Here is a 17,612-nt window from a genome sequence, read left to right as displayed (position 1 = left end):
TCTCAGCTGCATAAGAGCTGGAGGGAGGAGAAGCAACAGTACACTGAGCTTCCCAGTGAAGGGGGGGGGGGGGGCATGTCAGGACAAGTCTGATCATTGGAGGAGAGCACACTGAGTTCCCAGCATAGCTAGAGAACTGACCACGCTGTGCTCTCCTGCTTAGTGTGGTCAGTTTTTAATAGGAAAGCAGAGGGACCGGCAGGAACACCAGGGATTTCACATAAAGGAAGCAATACAAAAAGAACAGGATACTTTCTCATACAAGTACATGATACAGCAGGCACATATCAGGAATATGAAGTGTTGGGGTAACAAACACTTTAGTGGCTAGGCAAAACATATTTGTTTAGTTTTGGATGGCCTGGGAAAGAGTCAGACCCTCTGTCATTTTCTTTTGTATTATATAAAAATATTAATATATTATTGTCTTTAATCAATTATAGAATTTCTTGGGGACCCCAGTAAAAATATCAAAGTCCCTGGAAGCTTTTTGGTGAAAGCCAGACAGAAAACACAACCTAAATATGCAGCTCGTTACTTGGTTCGTGCCCTGTTCCCTAAGGACGTATTACTGAACAGTGCTACAGGAGGCAAGGTACAAGGACTTATGACGCTTGATGTGAACAAGGTTTCAGCAATAAGAGGTATGTGTGTGACTTGGAATGTGCATATTATGTGAGGACACAATAATGCTCACTATCATTGCTTTGACTGGTCAAACCTTGGCTAGATAACTGTAATTGACATGCATAATCCTGGTACCAGGAGCCATGTTTCTCATACAGTGGAACCTCGGATTGCGAGTAACGCGGTTAACTAGCGTTTTGCAATACGAGCACTGTATTTTTAAAAATCGTAACTCGGTTTGCGAGAGTTGTCTTACAAAAAGAGCACCTCTTTTGGCCTGAGGTGGGGGGGGGCGCCAGAGCTGAGCAGAGCCGAATGTCACGTTCGGAAATGCACGGAAAGGCCTCAGTACAGCACGTCTGACCTTGGCAAATCTCGAGTAGGAAGACTTTCCGAGGTCCGCCGAAGTGTCCTTGGGCCTTTTCGGCCGTTTCCGAGGCTTTCTGGCGCCCCCCCCCCCCCCCCACCTCTGGCCGCATGCGGTATTGCATCCCATTGAAGTCAATGCGGAACAAATTATTTTCGTTTCCATTGACTTCAATGGGAAAACTCTCTTTGATATGCGAGTACTTTAGATTACGAACATACTTCTGGAACAGATTATGCTCGTAATCCGAGGTTCCACTGTATATGAAGCTCACTGGATATTCTGTGATCACATGACCTGTGATGTGGCAGAAACAAACTGCCCAGGAAACGTATGTTGTTAAGATGAAAAAAGCCTAGCAATCATTTTTTTTTTTTCAATCTGTTTTTAGCATTTTTAACTTTTGACGTTAAAATAGAATTCTAGTCTCTAACTAAGTTTAAAATGGCTCCTTCCCCCTTCTAACTCCTATACTAACTGCCCTGTAGAAAGAAGATGTTTATACTTGACTATTCTGAGAATGCTCTGGTCCAATCGTGATTAGCTCCAATCGGCCAGCTTTAGGGGAGAGGAGGGATAGCCAACAACAGATGCCACATATAAGCCTATGGGTGATGTCATCACTCAGGCTTTCCATCTGTTGTCGATGCTTTCTCCTCTCCCCTGAAGCTGGCCACTGGGGAGATCGTGTGACTGGACCATAGCGGCTTAAGAATATAAGTATGTGCATCTTCCTTCTACAGGGTAGTTAGTAGGAGTTAAAAGGGGGATAGGAGAAATTTTAGGCTTGGTTAGTTTGTGCCTGGAATTCGACTTTAAACCCTGGTACACACAGTCACACTGCATGTGATTCACACAGGAATCGCAATGCATTCCTGCGCAAATCACATGCGATTCTGCCCAGTGCGATTTGAGCCCATTCACCGAATCCGCATGAAGAATGTGCAGGGAGCCAGATCGCATGGGTATTCATAACCATGCTATCCTGTTCAGGCAAATGCACTAAATTTTTCAAGCTGCTTTTGGGGTGTCATTAACTTTTAATTGACACCCGCAGCAGATCGCATGAACAGTGCAATTGCTATGCGGTGCGGGAAATGCACAGGAATGGCTGCGTTTCCTGTATCACATCAGTGTAAATCGAGGCTTAAGGGTCTCACTTGTCTACTGAGTTTTGATTAAGGTTCTTTTTGTTTTGCAGAGTTCTTGGCATCTATATTCCCTGAATGTGATCTTGGTGAATATGGAAAGGATTGGAAAACCTGTACCACAAACGTTAACGCCATGATTCGATGTTTACATTTAGAAACCAAAAAAAATGCTGTAAGTTTTAACTGTATCTTTTATTTCTGTATATTTGTACTTGTATTTTACTCCTGTTTTTAAAATATCTTAGTAATGAAAGCAAACTGAGTGGGACTGCCCAGCATAACCCGGTGGAACAAGCCCTGATTTTATAGTAGGTGATTGTTTAAGAAATGTTTTTTCTTTGAAGGTAAACATGTTCCCTAATCAAGCTGTTTCCCAAGCGCCTGAAGATTCCATTTGTCTGGATTCTGATGATGCAGTTGAGGAGGATCATGAGCCAGTCGTCACTGAAAATAATCAAAAGATTGCAGAAAATACAAGCTTTTTACAAGCAAATCTGTTAAACAAACAAAAGGATAACCGGTTTCCAGGACCTCCAGGCATTGGAACACCAATTAAACATCATTCTTCTGATCCTATAGGTAATATTTCTAGCTTAGACAGGGCTCCGCAGATAACATTCATTTGAAGAATTTGTCTTTACGCTGAGTTTGAATGTGTGGTAAATATGGGGTGGGGCAGGGCTTATTTTTAAAAATGGTTGTCATCTTGATTCTGGCATAATATCTATTGCATCACAAACCTGGAAGAAATATGCAGATGCAGCCTACACTACATAACAAATATAGGACCAAATGATAACCTCAGAGAAGCTCCCATATTTCTATCATCATGGGTTCTCTTTAAGAGGCCCAGGGGCCCATTGATGATGTAGAGTGGATTATGCTATGTGCACTCTCCTGGGCACTGTAGTAGCTACTACATATTGTGCACGCATTATACATTCATTCACATTGCAAAAAACACTCAGTGATAGGAGGAGACCCCAATCACATGACTTTGACAGGTCATATTTATTCCTTTATAAATATGCCTTTTGTTTACAGTAGCAGTATGACTGCAGTAAGGCCATACTGCTGCTTTATAACTGGCTCCCTAATAATGTCCCTGAGTGAAAGCATTGTGAGATTATTTACAGATGAAATAGTTTGTTTTAACAGAACACTATAAGAAAATAAAAATAAATATGAAAATGTAAAAAGTGTTTGTATACAAATGGAAAAGAAAAAGAAAAATAACATTTGGCAAAAATCTGAAGTTAAAGTGGTTGTAAACCCTTACATATGCCCAGTGAAGTGACTGGCCTCAGGTGATACAGAGAAATTAAACAAATCTACATAAGTTGCACCTCTTTATCTGCAGTATTTTCTTCTCTACATCCATTCAAAGTCCAAAATTTATAAAACTTGGCTAAGCTGTCAGAAAACGGAGGCGGAGAGCTGAAGGTACACTCTGCAGAGCTCAGTGAGGAGAGCTCTAAGAGCTGATTGGATGGAAGGGTCAAACCCCCCTTCACACAGCACACAGGAACAGAGTTCAGGCTGTCAATTAGCTGGAAATCCCTCCCCATTACCTTTTTTGAGACAAGTACACACTACAGAAGGATATGCTTTGTTCATATTTCATGTCTAAGGTTAACAACCACTGTAAATAAAAACAATATTTATTTAAAAAGAAAAAACAAAACTTTTTTTTATCATAAGGCTGTGCTGCAGTTAAAATTACAAATATATCTCAGAAAAAGCTTAAGATCTGTAGTAACAGCTGCAACCATGTTACTTGGTTATAAAACGTTAACAAATTACGTTAAATAATTATTTTAACAGGTTTTTTACAATGATCAAAGAAGCAATAGCCACTGTCACTGACTTCTGCAGTCAGATTGTGACTTTGACTTTCAAACTAACATCTGCTAGGGACACATGCAGGAATTAATACACAGTGGAGGGGCCATTCCAGGGCATATACAGTTCTGTGAAAAAGAATTTGCCCCCTTTCAGATTTTTTATTTTTTTTTGCATATTTGTCACACTTAAATGACTCAGGCTGTCAAATAAATTTTACTATTGCACAAAGATAACCCGAGTAAATACAAAATGCAGTTTTTAAATTATGGTTTAATTTATTAAGGTAAAAAAGCTGTCCAAACCTGCCTGGATTTATGTGAAAAAGTAATTGCCCCTAAACCTAATAACTGGTTGTGCCACCCTTGGCGGCAATAACTGCAATCAAGAATTTGCAATAATTGGAAATGAGTCTTTCACATTGCCGTGGAACAGTTTTGGCCCACTCTTCCTTGCAGAATTGTTTTAATTTAGCCACATTGGAGGGTTTTTCAGCATGAACGGCCTGTGTAAAGTCATGATACAGCATCTCAATTGGATTTAAGTCCGGGCTTTCACTAGGCCACTCCAAAACCTAAATTTTGGTTTGTTTGAACCATATGGAGGTGGACTTGCTGTTGTGTTTTGGCTCATTGTCCTGCTGCATAACCCAAGTACACTTGAGCTTGAGGTCACGAACTGATGGGCGGACATTCTCCTTTAGGATTTTCTGGTAGAGCTCAGAATTCATGGTTCCATCAATTATGGTAAGCCATCCAGGTCCTGAAGCTGCAAAGCAGCCCCAGACCATCATGCTACCACCACCATGTCTGGCTGTTGGTATGTTTTCTGTTATGAAATGCTGTATTAGTTTTATGCCAGATGTAAATTTTTGTCTCATCAGTCCACAGAATATATGCCTAAAAGTCTTAGGGATAATCAAGATGTTTTTTGGTAAATATGAGATGAGCCTTTGTGTTCTTTTTGGTCAGCAGTGGCTTTGGCCTTGGAACTCTCCCATGGATGCCATTTTTGCCCAGTCTCTTTCTTATTTTTGAATCATGAACACTGATCTTTCCTGAGGCAAGTGAGGCCTGCAGTTCTTTAGATGTTGTTCTGGGTTCTTGTTCTGAGAAATATGCAAAAAAAAAATCAGGAAGGGGCAAATACTTTTTCACCTCCATGGTTAACAGAGGACAGAATTAAAATAAGACTTGGGAAACTTAACATTAATAAATCACCAGGACCAGATGGCTTTCACCCTAGGGTACTTAGGGAACTCAGTCAAGTAATTGCCAGACCATTGTTCCTAATTTTTACTGACAGTCTTCTGACTAGAATGGTACCAGCTGATTGGAGAAAAGCCAATTTAGCACCAATATTTAAAAAGGGCCCAAAATACATCCCTGGGAATTACAGACCAGTTAGCCTAACATCAATAGTATGCAAGCTCTTGGAGGGGATGATAAGGGACTATATACAAGATTTTAGTAATGAGAACGGTATCATTAGCAGTAATCAGCATGGATTCATGAAGAATCGTTCTTGCCAAACCAATCTATTAACCTTCTATGAGGAGGTGAGTTGCCATCTAGATAAAGGAAGGCCTGTAGACGTGGTGTATCTGGATTTTGCAAAAGCATTTGACACCGTTCCCCATAAACGTTTACTGTACAAAATAAGGTCTGTTGGCATGGACCATAGGATGAGTACATGGATTGAAAACTGGCTACAAGAGCGAGTTCAGAGGGTGGTAGTACTCGGAATGGTCAGGGGTGGGTAGTGGAGTCCCCCAGGGTTCTGTGCTGGGACCAATCCTGTTTAATTTGTTCATAAACGACCTGGAGGATGGGTAAACAGTTCAATCTCTGTATTTTCGGACGATACTAAGCTAAGCAGGGCAATAACTTCTCCGCAGGATGTGAAAACCTTGCAAAAAGATCTGAAAAAATTAATGGGGTGGGCAACTACATGGCAAATGAGGTTCAATGTAGAAAAATGTAAAATCATGCATTTCGGTGGCAAAAATATGAATGCAATCTATACGCAGGGGGGAGAAACTCTGGGGGAATCTAGGATGGAAAAGGACCTGGGGGTCCTAGTAGATGATAGGCTCAGCAATGGCATGCAATTCCAAGCTGTTGCTAACAAAGCAAACAGAATATTGGCATGCATTAAAAAAAAAGGGGATTAATTCCAGAGATAAAACAATAATTCTCCCACTCTACAAGACTCTGGTCTGGCCGCACCTAGAGTATGCTGTCCAGTTCTGGGCACCAGTCCTCAGAAAGGATGTACTGGAAATGGAGCGAGTACAAAGAAGGGCAACAAAGCTAATAAAGAGTCTGGAGGATATTAGTTATGAGGAAAGGCTGCAAGCACTGAATTCTCTCTGGAGAAGAGACGCTTGGGAGGGGATATGATTTCAATATACAAATACCGTACTGGTGACCCCACAATGAGGATAAAACTTTTTCTCAGAAGGGAGCTTAACAAGACATGTGGCCACTCATTAAAATTAGAAGAAAAGAGGTTTAACCTTAAACTACGAAGAGGGTTCTTTACTGTAAGAGCGGAAAGGATGTGGAATTCCCTTCCACAGGTGGTGGTTTCAGTGGGGGGCATCGATAGTTTCATGAAACTATAACCTGAACGACCACAACATACAGGGATATGCAATGTAATACTGACATATAATCACACACATAGGTTGAATAGATTAAAAGCGTATCAGCGCATAGTGGTCATGCGGATACGAAATAAGTTACAGGTGCCATGTCTCCTAACACACATAGGTTGGACTTGATGGACTTGTGTCTTTTTTTTTTTTCAACCTCACCTACTATGTAACTATGTAACAGTTAGAAAATTGCTCTAGATGTATGTGCAAAAATAAAGTGAAATTTTAAACATTTTTAATTTATTTATATTTTTATTTATTGTTTTCATTTTAAACATTTTGTTGTTTAAGTATTTCTTTAAGAGAAGTCAACAAAAATACAGTATTTAGGTTTTAATATTTATCATGCTATGCTTTTTACAGTTTTTGTTCCTATTGCCTTTCAGAGTGTTTTGGTGAACCTTGGAGAAATGTGCAGTTACCATTCTCAGTGATATACATAGGCAAAGGAAAGCCTCGCCCAGAGCTGTCTGCTAGATATTTAATTAGACATCTTTTCCCAGAAGATGTATTAGTAAAAAGCAATGTCTATGGGAACCTGGAACGCGGTGTTTTGCCTTTAGACTCCAACAGGATTGGTGCTTTAAGAGGTATGTTTTTAAGACCTCAGTTGGACCACCAGCAGGTTTCACTCTTTATAGATGCATTAAGAATTGCTTTTTCAGAAAACTCAAATGACTTGTTAAGTATACTGCTGTAAATTTAGGAGGCCCTTATTAATAAGTATTTGTATTCTCAAAGTTTGCTGAATGACACTTGCTAATGTGCATTATTTAATATATTTATTACTTACATTACTGCATCTGTAGTTAATGAGACTGTGTCACTTAAAAAGAAAAGAAAGCTGCTAGAACCTAGAGATACCTGCACAAACCTGCAGGAGCTTACATTGCCCTCATGTCTGAATCCTGGGCTGCACAGTGTTGGAGTTTACCGGTAAGCTGCAATACATTACATTTTTGTGTTAGGGTTTATCAAATCTTCAAATGTACCACGCATCATAGGTATTAGGGGATATCTGATTATCCATGCAAGCTCTTTATATATCCAAAGGCCATATATGCACAACAGTGCAGACAAAAACACTTAGCCCGGGTTCACACTTGTGCGGCGCAGGACACCGCATGTAATTAGTTGAGGAATCGCAGCACATTCCTGTAGGAATTACATGCGGTGTCTCTGGGGCGCGATTTGAGCCATGGTTTTGTATGGCTCAAATCGCACCGCATTCGCACCAAACTTGTGCAGGTCTGTTTTTTGGTCCACACCAGAATCGGATCGCATGGGTGTTCACACCATGCGATCCAATTCTGCAAATTGCACTGCGTTTTGCAAGCTGATTTTGGGGTGTTGTTAATTTGACATACACTCCACAATCGGTTCGCATGAAACAGTGGGTTTGCTCAATGCCAGATATAGTTTTTAGGGCTTTCCTGCCCGCTTTTATTTAAACGAACATCAAAACGTTACACATGTATGTCTTCCAATGCAGGGGGTTCCCACCATCACTGCAAAAACATAACATTCAGCCTCCTGGCTCTCTTGTGGCAGCTTTACTGCTCCAATTACCGCTTCAGGGTCTTCCTGAACATCAGTACCTTTTTTTTGGTCCTTCTGATCATGAAACCTGTCCCTGTGTTTATGCACAGACGTTACACCTTAGCTCTGCGTCTTCCTTAAAGCTTCCTAGCTACACTTTCCCTCATGGGCTCTCTCAGGCTCGGGCCTTGCTCTGTCCCGACCTGCACACCATGGTGCACACCAGCACCTAACAGGGCTCCCTTCACACACTGACCTCCTCAAGGGGTGGGTCTTTTGAGCTCTATCTCTCATGTGAAGCCAGCACACACCTGTGCCATTAGTGTGCTCGCTTCCTACAAAATCTGGCATAAACCACCATTTTACATGGGGTCACCCTTCTACAGTGCTTACAGTAAAGTGACATGATCAGGGCACATCACCAGGAAAAAGCCATCCAACAGAGCACCAGTTCACTTCAACAGTTGCTTAAAAGACTCTCATTAGGTCACTGGCAATAGAAGAAATGTATGCAGAAATATATACTATGAAGTGGGAACTGTAGGAACCAAAGGGGAATGAAACTAAAAGAACATCCCAATAGCTGGTACAGAGAGAGGATCACATTTTTATCCTGGGTAGTTAAAGCAGTAATAAACCCAAAACCAAAAAGGAAATATATTGCAGCTTAGCAGTCATTAGATGTGGTGGTTGCATTAAGTCCCCAAAACCCCATTTTCTTCATATATTGACAGGGATGGAGGCATGAATAGCTGATTGTTATGTAGCCTATAACCTATTCATCATTTCCTTGTAATCCATGGCGGACCTTATATTGTTCTGTTCGCCCACTAGTGGGATTCCTAGGATACACATAGTTACTTGTACAATCATGCTAGCTAGCCTGTGCAGAACAAGGTAAACTGCATCAGCTGGGCTGCTCTTCTGTCTGTTTCCCGGGAGCTGCGATGCTTATGGGGCGCCCCTCCCTCTCTCCTCCCACCCACCTTTGCTTGGTGCGGGGGACTGGGTGGGCGCGTCGAACTTCGCATCAGCGTCATGCCCACACACTGTGCACGTGACGTTCTTGTGGTGCCGCAATGCCAGCATTGTTAATCTGCCATCTTAGGCTGACACCAAGGGAGTCTTGTTTGCAGTCCTCCCGAGCGACTTTACCGTTCTGGTGAGGACGTCTCACTCTCCCTTTTCCATCATGCCAGCGTGACCCTGGGTGGGGCCCTGGATATGCCGGGACATTTAAGATCCCCATTTGACACCAGCCAGTTATTTTGGCAATACCTCTTGTGCTCACTGCACATCATTCTTTGGAGCATGACCCTTTGTGAAGGTGAATACTCTGGATGTTCCTCATCACTTTTCTGTCTCCATGCACTCATCCCCATCTTAGATATTGGGGTTTTCTCCATTACACTAGTATTGCTGAACTTTTTTCTTCCCCTTTCTTCCACATCAAGGTGTTGTTCTGCTTTGGATACACTTATCCTTTACACTGGTATTTCTTTGTTCCAATTTTGGTTACAGGTTCCCACTCATTTACCCATAATAATATCATATATTCATAGTGGTATTTTCTCTATACAATTTGTTTTAATTTTAGTAATGGAGCCAACATACACTATTTTTGGACTTGTTTATTTATCTCCGAGGAATACTTATGTGTTCCTGCTTTGCTCCTTGGGCCCCTATACCTCCTGGGACAGACTTATATTGAGCTGCCTTCCTGCTGCAGGTTTCTCACTTCATATTCAGCCTAATGTGAGTATTGCAAAGGGAGGTTTACTGTCCTCCTCCTTTCCTACTGTCTGGTATAAAATATGAGACCATATTGGCATTTATGTTTTGTTACAGATATTCGATGCATCTTCCCCTGAGGAAGTGGAGCGATTCCATGAAACGCGTTTGACTTATTTGATGCACTATGGTCTTTATTAGTAGCCTTGCATATGCCCCATCCATTCAGCAAAATAATTTCTTCACTATATCCTGTTGTGAAGTGCTTCATGTCACCGAATATAGTTGCCTGTTACATACCATGCCATGTACCATCATGTCATTGCTGGTCCCTATGTATATTGTATTACAACATGCTATGTATATAAATTGAAAGTTGTGTATGTATACTGTAACTTAATATGTATTCATCATCCAATAGAATAAATTATATTTTTTGATACTATTTTTCCATGCTGCACATGCCTCATTTAAAGTCCCAAACTCCCCCCTCTTTTTGCTATAGATTTAGGGATTGGGACGTTTGTTTACATGCGCCTCATATAAAGTCCCAAAATAAACCTTTTCTTCATAGGACAAGCTTTAACCAGTGCTCAGCCAGACACTGATACAAGTCACAAGACTGCTATATACTGCTGATGAGAAAAGGGTATTTAGCAGTTTATATTTGGAGGGAATGCAGGGTCCTGGGTTTAGTAACACTTTAATTGAACAAGCTGAAATTAGAAGCTGATTGGCTACCTTGCACAGCTGCACCAGATTTAGCATTATCTAGTTTTAGTAAATCAACCCCAAAGTATAATTTCTGTCTGCTTTTTAATTCCTCTGCTATCAGCATGAGTCACTTCTGACAAGTTTTCCTGACACCAAGAGAAAGAAAGGTGACATGGGAGGGAACTCCAGCTCATTGACAGCCTCAGCTCTGTTCCTGTGTGATGTCTGAAGGGAGGTGTGTCCCTTCTCTCCAGTTTTAAGAGCTCTCCTCACTGAGCTCTGCAGAGTGTAACTTCAGATCTCTGCCCTATTCTTTTCTTACAGCTCAGACAAGCTTCATAAATTCTGGACTTTGAATGGCTGTAGAGGAGAGAAGACTGTAGATAAAAGGTACAACTTATGTAGGAGGATTTATTTTATCTCTGTGTATCACCTGAGGCCAGTCGTTTCACTGGGTGTATGGAATGGTTTACAACCACTTCAATTGTACAGTACAGAACAGAGGCAGAGTATTCATACACCATGGGTTATAGGCGTGTACCTCAGATGATTTGACACTGACAAAGCTGTAGAGGACACACCCACTAGGCCCCTCCTCTATAACCATACCCCACTCCGTGAGTTCTTTGTTTTGTGGTAGTGTCTAAAGGTGACGGACCTTTTCTCCTTCATGGAGAAAATCACCCTTAGCTTAAAGTGGAAGTCCAGTTTAAAATCTCTAAATCTACTTGCAGCCACAATCTAACACTAACCTATCTAGCCCTGTAAAGCAAGACTAGCTATACATAACTTTTCTGAAGCCAATATGATCCCATGCTGAGTGGTTGGCGGCGGCTTCTCTGTGTAGGAGTGTGCAGAAGAGGCAGCGACAATGGATGCCCCATAGTAAGTCTATGGGTGACGTCACTTCCCTGGCATTTCCTAGCCGTTGTCGGCTGTCTCCTGCACACAGCATCCGCCACTGTAGACCGGACTGGATTGGCTTCAGAAAAGGTATGTCTAGCGAGTCTTGCTTTACAGGGTTAGATAGGTTAGTCTTAGATTGTGCCTGCAAGTAGATTTTAGTTTTAGGCTGGACTTCCACTAACTAGTTTATTATCTTCTTTTTCTTCAGTCAAGTCCTCACTGTCTTCTAATGCCAGCATCAAAGCAGTATATCCAGATCAGCGCAAACTTGGTAAAATCTTGGGGAAGTGGACCCAGACCCCACACTGTGGGGATGGCCTTTAATGTTGAGGAATTGGATCCTGCATGAGCACTCACCTTGGCACTTGGTGCAATGTGTTAAGTTAGCCGCAGGCTACTATGCAGGTCCAGGGCCATAGTTCATAGCTATGAAACCCAGTCCTTTTCAGTTTCTGGCTTTAATGGGAACCCAGGTAATAAAGTACAATTAAAGGCAAAATAACGTTTTACTTTAAAAGAGAGCGGGGGGATGGGATTAAATTATTACTGTCTGATTCCGCCTCTCTATTTTTCATGTTACTGTTTTTTATTATTGAAAGTGAAAAGTAATCGTTAATATTGGATTATCCTGAGAACAGTATTAGAGGGGAAATCTTCCAATGGGGACACTAGTTTTGGTAACCCTGGTGATTGCAGGGATCTCCTCTCACTTCCTGGTTTGGCTGTGGGACAGAAAGTGAAGCGCTATCTCCCCAATGGGACATAGATGGCAAAAAACCTGGCAGGGGCTATAACCCTCCCTTACTCTATCTAAAATAAAAAAGGAGAAAGAAAAGGCTCCTCCAGGAAAATATATTATCAAACATGGATATCTTTTTTTTTGCTTGTTGTGAAAATAGGCACTTCAGCCTCAACTTTTTCTCTGTACCTCAAAATTCTGGCCTTCAGGTTTTTACCAGAAATTGATCTTAAAGTGATTGTAAAGGATCGTTTTTTGCTTTTTTAAATAACAAACATACCTCCACTGTGCAGCTCATGTTGCACAGAGTGGCCCCCGAACATCCTCTTCTGGGGTCCCTCTGCGGCTTTCGCAGCTCCTCCCCACATCAGATAACCCCCTAGGAGAAGCGCTTTCCCGAGGGGGTTACCTTGCGGGCGTGCTCCAGAGTCCAGCATTTGCGTCCATTTTTATAGACAACAGAGGGAGCCAATGGCTGCACTGCTATCAATCTAGCCAATCAAGACAGGAGACACCGGCCGGAGCTGGTGTGCTCGTCCCGGCGCGAGAAAAAGAGGGTTCAGGTAAGTAAAATGAGGGCACTGGGGGGCTGCTGCACTGCAAGAGGTTTTTCACCTCAATGCATATAATGCATTGAGGTGAAAAACCACAAAGGTTTACAACCCCTTTAAGAACTCAAAGAGTTTTAACATTTGAGTTGTATGTGTAGCTGCCTGCACAATTGGTTAACCACATTAGGGGTAGCCTAAAACACATTCAGATGTATGCGGCGCTACTATTTTATGTGTCCCCAATTATACATTACTATGAATCAATTCATAATAAAATGCTAGACATCATTAAACCATCACATAAACCATATCAAATTCATAAACATAAAGTGCTCTGTGCCTTTAAATAACTATACTGCTAGTGTCTTCAGCATGTATAAAGTCCATATACATGAAAATTCTATAGTATACTGTATAAAAAAATGAAGAAAAAAAACATGGAATATATAAAAAGTCCTCGGTGCTTCAAATTTCCAGCTTCCTTCAGTGATCTATGTGAAAACACTCAGTGCTCCCCTCTTATGTTTCCACACTCACCAGAACATGAAAGTGCAAGCGCCTGGTATGCAAACCACTGATCTTTCTCAAACTTCCCCTGCTGCCCTCTTTGGGATGAATGGACACTTCTCAGTAACATTCCGTTATGCGTGCATGTCTGGGGAGATAAGAATTAAGCAATCTGCTCACTCTGCACCTCCAGCCTCTTCCACCCTCCAGGCTGCTCCTCTTCGTCCACTCGTTCCACGTTTGTTTCTTCATTTTTTCGTTTTATATAGTATGGACTTTTCATGTATACGGACTTTATATATGCTGAAGACGCAAGCAGTATAGTATTTTTAAAGGCACAGCACTTTTTAATGATTTAAAGGTACAAAGCACTTTTATGTGATTTTTTTTTTTTTTCATAATTAACTATTGTATTGATTTTTTCATTTTCAAACAGAAAAGTAAAAAAGAAAAAAAGTTAAGGTTACAAACAATGGACATAAAAGATAAACTTAGGTCAAGAAGGACTCATGGGTGCAACAGCATTGAAACCTAAAGGAATGTGCACAGTGTCATCATAAAAACAATATGCTGAGCAACCAACTTTTATGAGCTGTTAGCGTTGAGCCCACACCAATGGGACCATTAACAACAAGGCAGGACCCAGGAGTGGAGCCAGATTATGTGATGGTTTAATGAAATCACTTTATTTAATGATAACACTTTATTATGAATTGATTCACAGTAATATATCACTGCCACATACATTCTTTTTCAAAGGCCCTTGGCTTCATTCTCCCATGAAAAAAACCTTTCTTCAGGAAATGTCTTGTATTAAACCCCCTTTGCCAGCACGTGCTTCCTTGGGATCTCAACTCAATTTGGTTCTCTCTGTCTTGCAGAAAACACCTTTTGAACCTATCGGGAATATCCCCCTAGAGGATGACTTGTCAGCCATGTTTCTGAACTGGTGGCCCTTTCCTGTAAAGAGCCTTTCCTCATACTTCACAATGACAAGGGTGTCTCAAGGCCATCCTTTCTCCCAAAGGTGGTCCACCTCAATGAATGCATTGTCCTCCCATTCATTATGTTTCTGCTCTTAAACATACAAAGGAAATCTCTCAACACTGCCTGAACATAGTCAGAGCCATTAGAGTATACCTCAAGGGTACTGCTCCACTCCTGTTTGTCCTGTTCCCTGGACCTTCCCTGGATGTCACCGTACTTTACAGTTCACCATTGCAAAAAGGATACAAAATCTGATTGCAAGAGCTTACATTCTTAAAGAAAAATTTCCTTCTGCGGTATTAGGTGCCCATTCAATGAGAGCAGTGGGAGTTTCCTGAACATTTCAGCACAAGCCTCTGTAGCTCAGTTCTGTAAGGCAGCCACCTATTCATATTTTTTAATGTTTTACCAGGCATATGTCCAATCTTCTGTCGATTAAGAATTTGGCCGCAAGGTTCTCGCAGCAGCTTCCTGAGGTTGGGTCAACCCTTGTTGTTGAGCTTGTTGGCACAATTTTGTTTGCCCCATTGTTACCCACTTTTCCTATTCATTGCTATGGGACATTCCGTGGTGTATGAATACTCTGCCTGTGTTCTGTCCTGTCCTTGGTTTACTCTGCATTGCTTGCTACAAGACTCAGAGTGGGGTAGGGTTATAGGGTAGATGCTTAGGGGAGGTGTGTCCTCCAAGGCTTTGCTAATGTCCAATCAACTGAAGGTACACGCCTACAACACAAGGTGTATGAATACTCTGCCTGTGTCCTGTACTATACTCCAAGATGTGGAATTTACAGATAAGCCAATATTCCTTTCTTTCGTAACTGACTTTTCTTATGAAAGATGTAGGTTACTGTTGGCATGCACCATATTAAATTTTTTTGCAAATGCTTTATTACTAATAGAGGACCTTCTAATCATACATGACTGGTCTGTCAAGGAAAACTACAGCCAAAGCTCATTTGGTTGTACTTCTCCTGTGGATCACAGGAATGCAGTTAGTTCTGTACTCCTGTGAACCGTTTTCAGCTGACAGTGGGCTGAAGCCAGCTGTCAGCTGACATCACAGAGCTGGTCCAGGTTCTGGCAAGATCGCGACAATGAAGTCGGGATCCACCCACAGGCCTGGACCAGCACCCGGCTCAGCCTCTCAGCGGACCACTGTGAGCCATGAGCCGGCCGCTCCCACCCCCTCCACAGCCCAGTGCTCCAGTAAGCGCAGGAGGGTGGGCAGGCAGAGAAGACAGCAGTGACTGACAGTCACCAGCTCTCTGCTCAGGAAGCCCTAAGAACCAAGCAATTGTTGGTGTTTGCTTGGTTCTCAGTGTTAAAGCCAGCGGGGGACAGATGCAGCATCAGACCGATGCTGCGTCCACCTACCATGTTTCCCCAAAAATAAGCCTGGGTCTTATATTAATTATGGCAACAAAAGACACAGGGCTTATTTCAGAGTAGGTCTTATCGTGTAATGTGCTAGCTTCTCTCCCCCTCTTCCTCCCTGCCTGTCAGAAATCCCCAGTGGAACCGAGTAAAAGTGGTTGTAAAATGCTAGAATCCTCTTTATTACAGTATTATATAATTTAAACTATGTATGTTTCTGTAATATAATTGTGTCAAATACCTTCGTTACAGCGCCGCTCAGCACTTCCTTGACTCGCCAGAGCTCTCTTTCCCCGCTCTGAGCACTGCAGAGGGGGTGTGATCCCCCGCTGACAGCTGGGAGACGAGGAGGAGAGCAGCGGGAGATCAGCCCCCTCCCCTGTAGTGCTCAGAGCGGGAAAGAGAGCTCCGGTGGGTCATGGAAGTGCCGAGTGGCGCTGTACCGAAGGTATTTGACACAATTATATTACAGAAACATACACATTGTACATTATATAATAATGTAATAGAGTAGATTCTAGCATTTTACAAGCACTTTAAACTAGGGCTTATTTTCGGGGTAGGACTTATATTAAAGCCCTCCCCAAAAATAACAGTAGGTCTTATTTTCAGGGTAGGTCTTATTTTCGGCAAAACACGGTAGGTAAGTATGAATCTGCAAAAAAAAAAAAAGTCCTTTTCTCTTTTAACTGTTGTAGTGCATGTCCTCAAACACTATATAATAAATGCAATTCAAATACTATTTCTTGTTTGGTTTCTTCTAGATTTCCTACAGATGAATTACCCATCATTTGATCTGAAAGACTGTGGTCATGACTGGAAAGCCTGTGTGGCAGCAATTAACAGTACCATTCGCAGCCTACGCCATGATCAGAAAAAAGCAACATTTCATACTCGGAAAATTACCTCCCTTGGTAGCTGAAAACCCTAGGCACACTTTCTGTGAAAGCCATTTTTGCCACCACTTTCTCATTTTGATGACTTTCCATGTTAATAATTACTTGTCTGTGCCAGGATGTGCCTTTGTCTACTGAAAAAAAAAACTTTTCTACTGAAGCAATTTCGTTGACTACTCTGGAGTACAGACCAGTACAGAACTGCTAAACCATACTTTGACATATTTCATTATCTCAAAAAGCCTTGCAATGGTTATCATCTCAGCCATTACAGGTATATTCATACCTTGTTTCGTTTTGTAATAGTTGCTTTGTTGTTGTTGCTCTTACATTTTGCTGTAAGTTCATGTTCACATTGGTTTCAGATTTCTAGAGAAAATGTACCTAACTAAACATAGGAAACTGTGGAAAGGTTTGTTTTTATTTCTACTGTTTTTTTGTTAACGAAGCCTCCACATATTGCGTAGGTATTCTTTTTTGTTTTTACATTTGCAAACGAGCACAGTTGTATGTGTAATTATTTGTGTATTACATGAGCACCATTAATACCGTGATGATCTACTGTACCATGTATTGTATTTTGGTGAATAGCAATGTTAAATTTTAGTAAAAGACTGATGGTGTGTGTTACTACATTTGTAAGTAGTGACACAGTCAATTCACAGGTCAATATGGGAATTGTTATAACCCATGTTATCATTGTAACCTATGGCATGCAGTTGGGAGAAAAATGTGTGAACGCTTAGGACTATTCTGGCTATAATCTGTAATATGATTTTCTTTAAAATCATAATTGCGAACAAAAGCAGTCTTTTAACACAAACATATACAAGAACTTACATGGCCATAGTTTTAATAAATAAATGGTTTAAACAATTTAAGGTCATTGATAGAAAAACAATGGGTACTTACAATAATGAAATCTTGAAAAAAAAAAAAAGTCATTGGAGTCATATGTTCCAGTTAATGAGTCAGGTATTACAAATCCATTTTCTTTACAGTAGCATTCTGTTGATGTAC

General features: G+C 41.3%; 1 protein-coding gene across 3 annotated transcripts in view; it reads left to right on the top strand.

Moving 5' to 3' along the window:
- Positions 1 to 17,398, top strand: part of BEND2 (BEN domain containing 2) — a 71,419-nt gene extending 54,021 nt beyond the window's left edge. For 2 of the 3 annotated variants that reach the window (XM_073615183.1, XM_073615181.1), the window contains 5 exons: positions 444 to 644; positions 2,196 to 2,317; positions 2,490 to 2,724; positions 7,033 to 7,236; positions 16,461 to 17,398. In XM_073615183.1, coding sequence (XP_073471284.1) covers positions 444 to 644; positions 2,196 to 2,317; positions 2,490 to 2,724; positions 7,033 to 7,236; positions 16,461 to 16,618 — 920 coding nt within the window. In that variant the 3' untranslated portion in view covers positions 16,619 to 17,398. Of the gene's footprint in view, positions 1 to 443; positions 645 to 2,195; positions 2,318 to 2,489; positions 2,725 to 7,032; positions 7,237 to 10,954; positions 11,021 to 16,460 lie in introns of all 3 variants that reach the window. The other variant, XM_073615182.1, reaches the window with a different exon arrangement.
- Positions 17,399 to 17,612: the final 214 nt, after the last annotated feature.

The sequence above is a fragment of the Aquarana catesbeiana genome, linkage group LG02 (genome assembly GCF_042186555.1).
Source record: "Aquarana catesbeiana isolate 2022-GZ linkage group LG02, ASM4218655v1, whole genome shotgun sequence".
Classification (NCBI taxonomy): Eukaryota; Metazoa; Chordata; class Amphibia; order Anura; family Ranidae; genus Aquarana; species Aquarana catesbeiana.
Note: the sequence above shows the minus strand (reverse complement) of the source record. Positions and strands in the feature narration are given on the sequence as shown.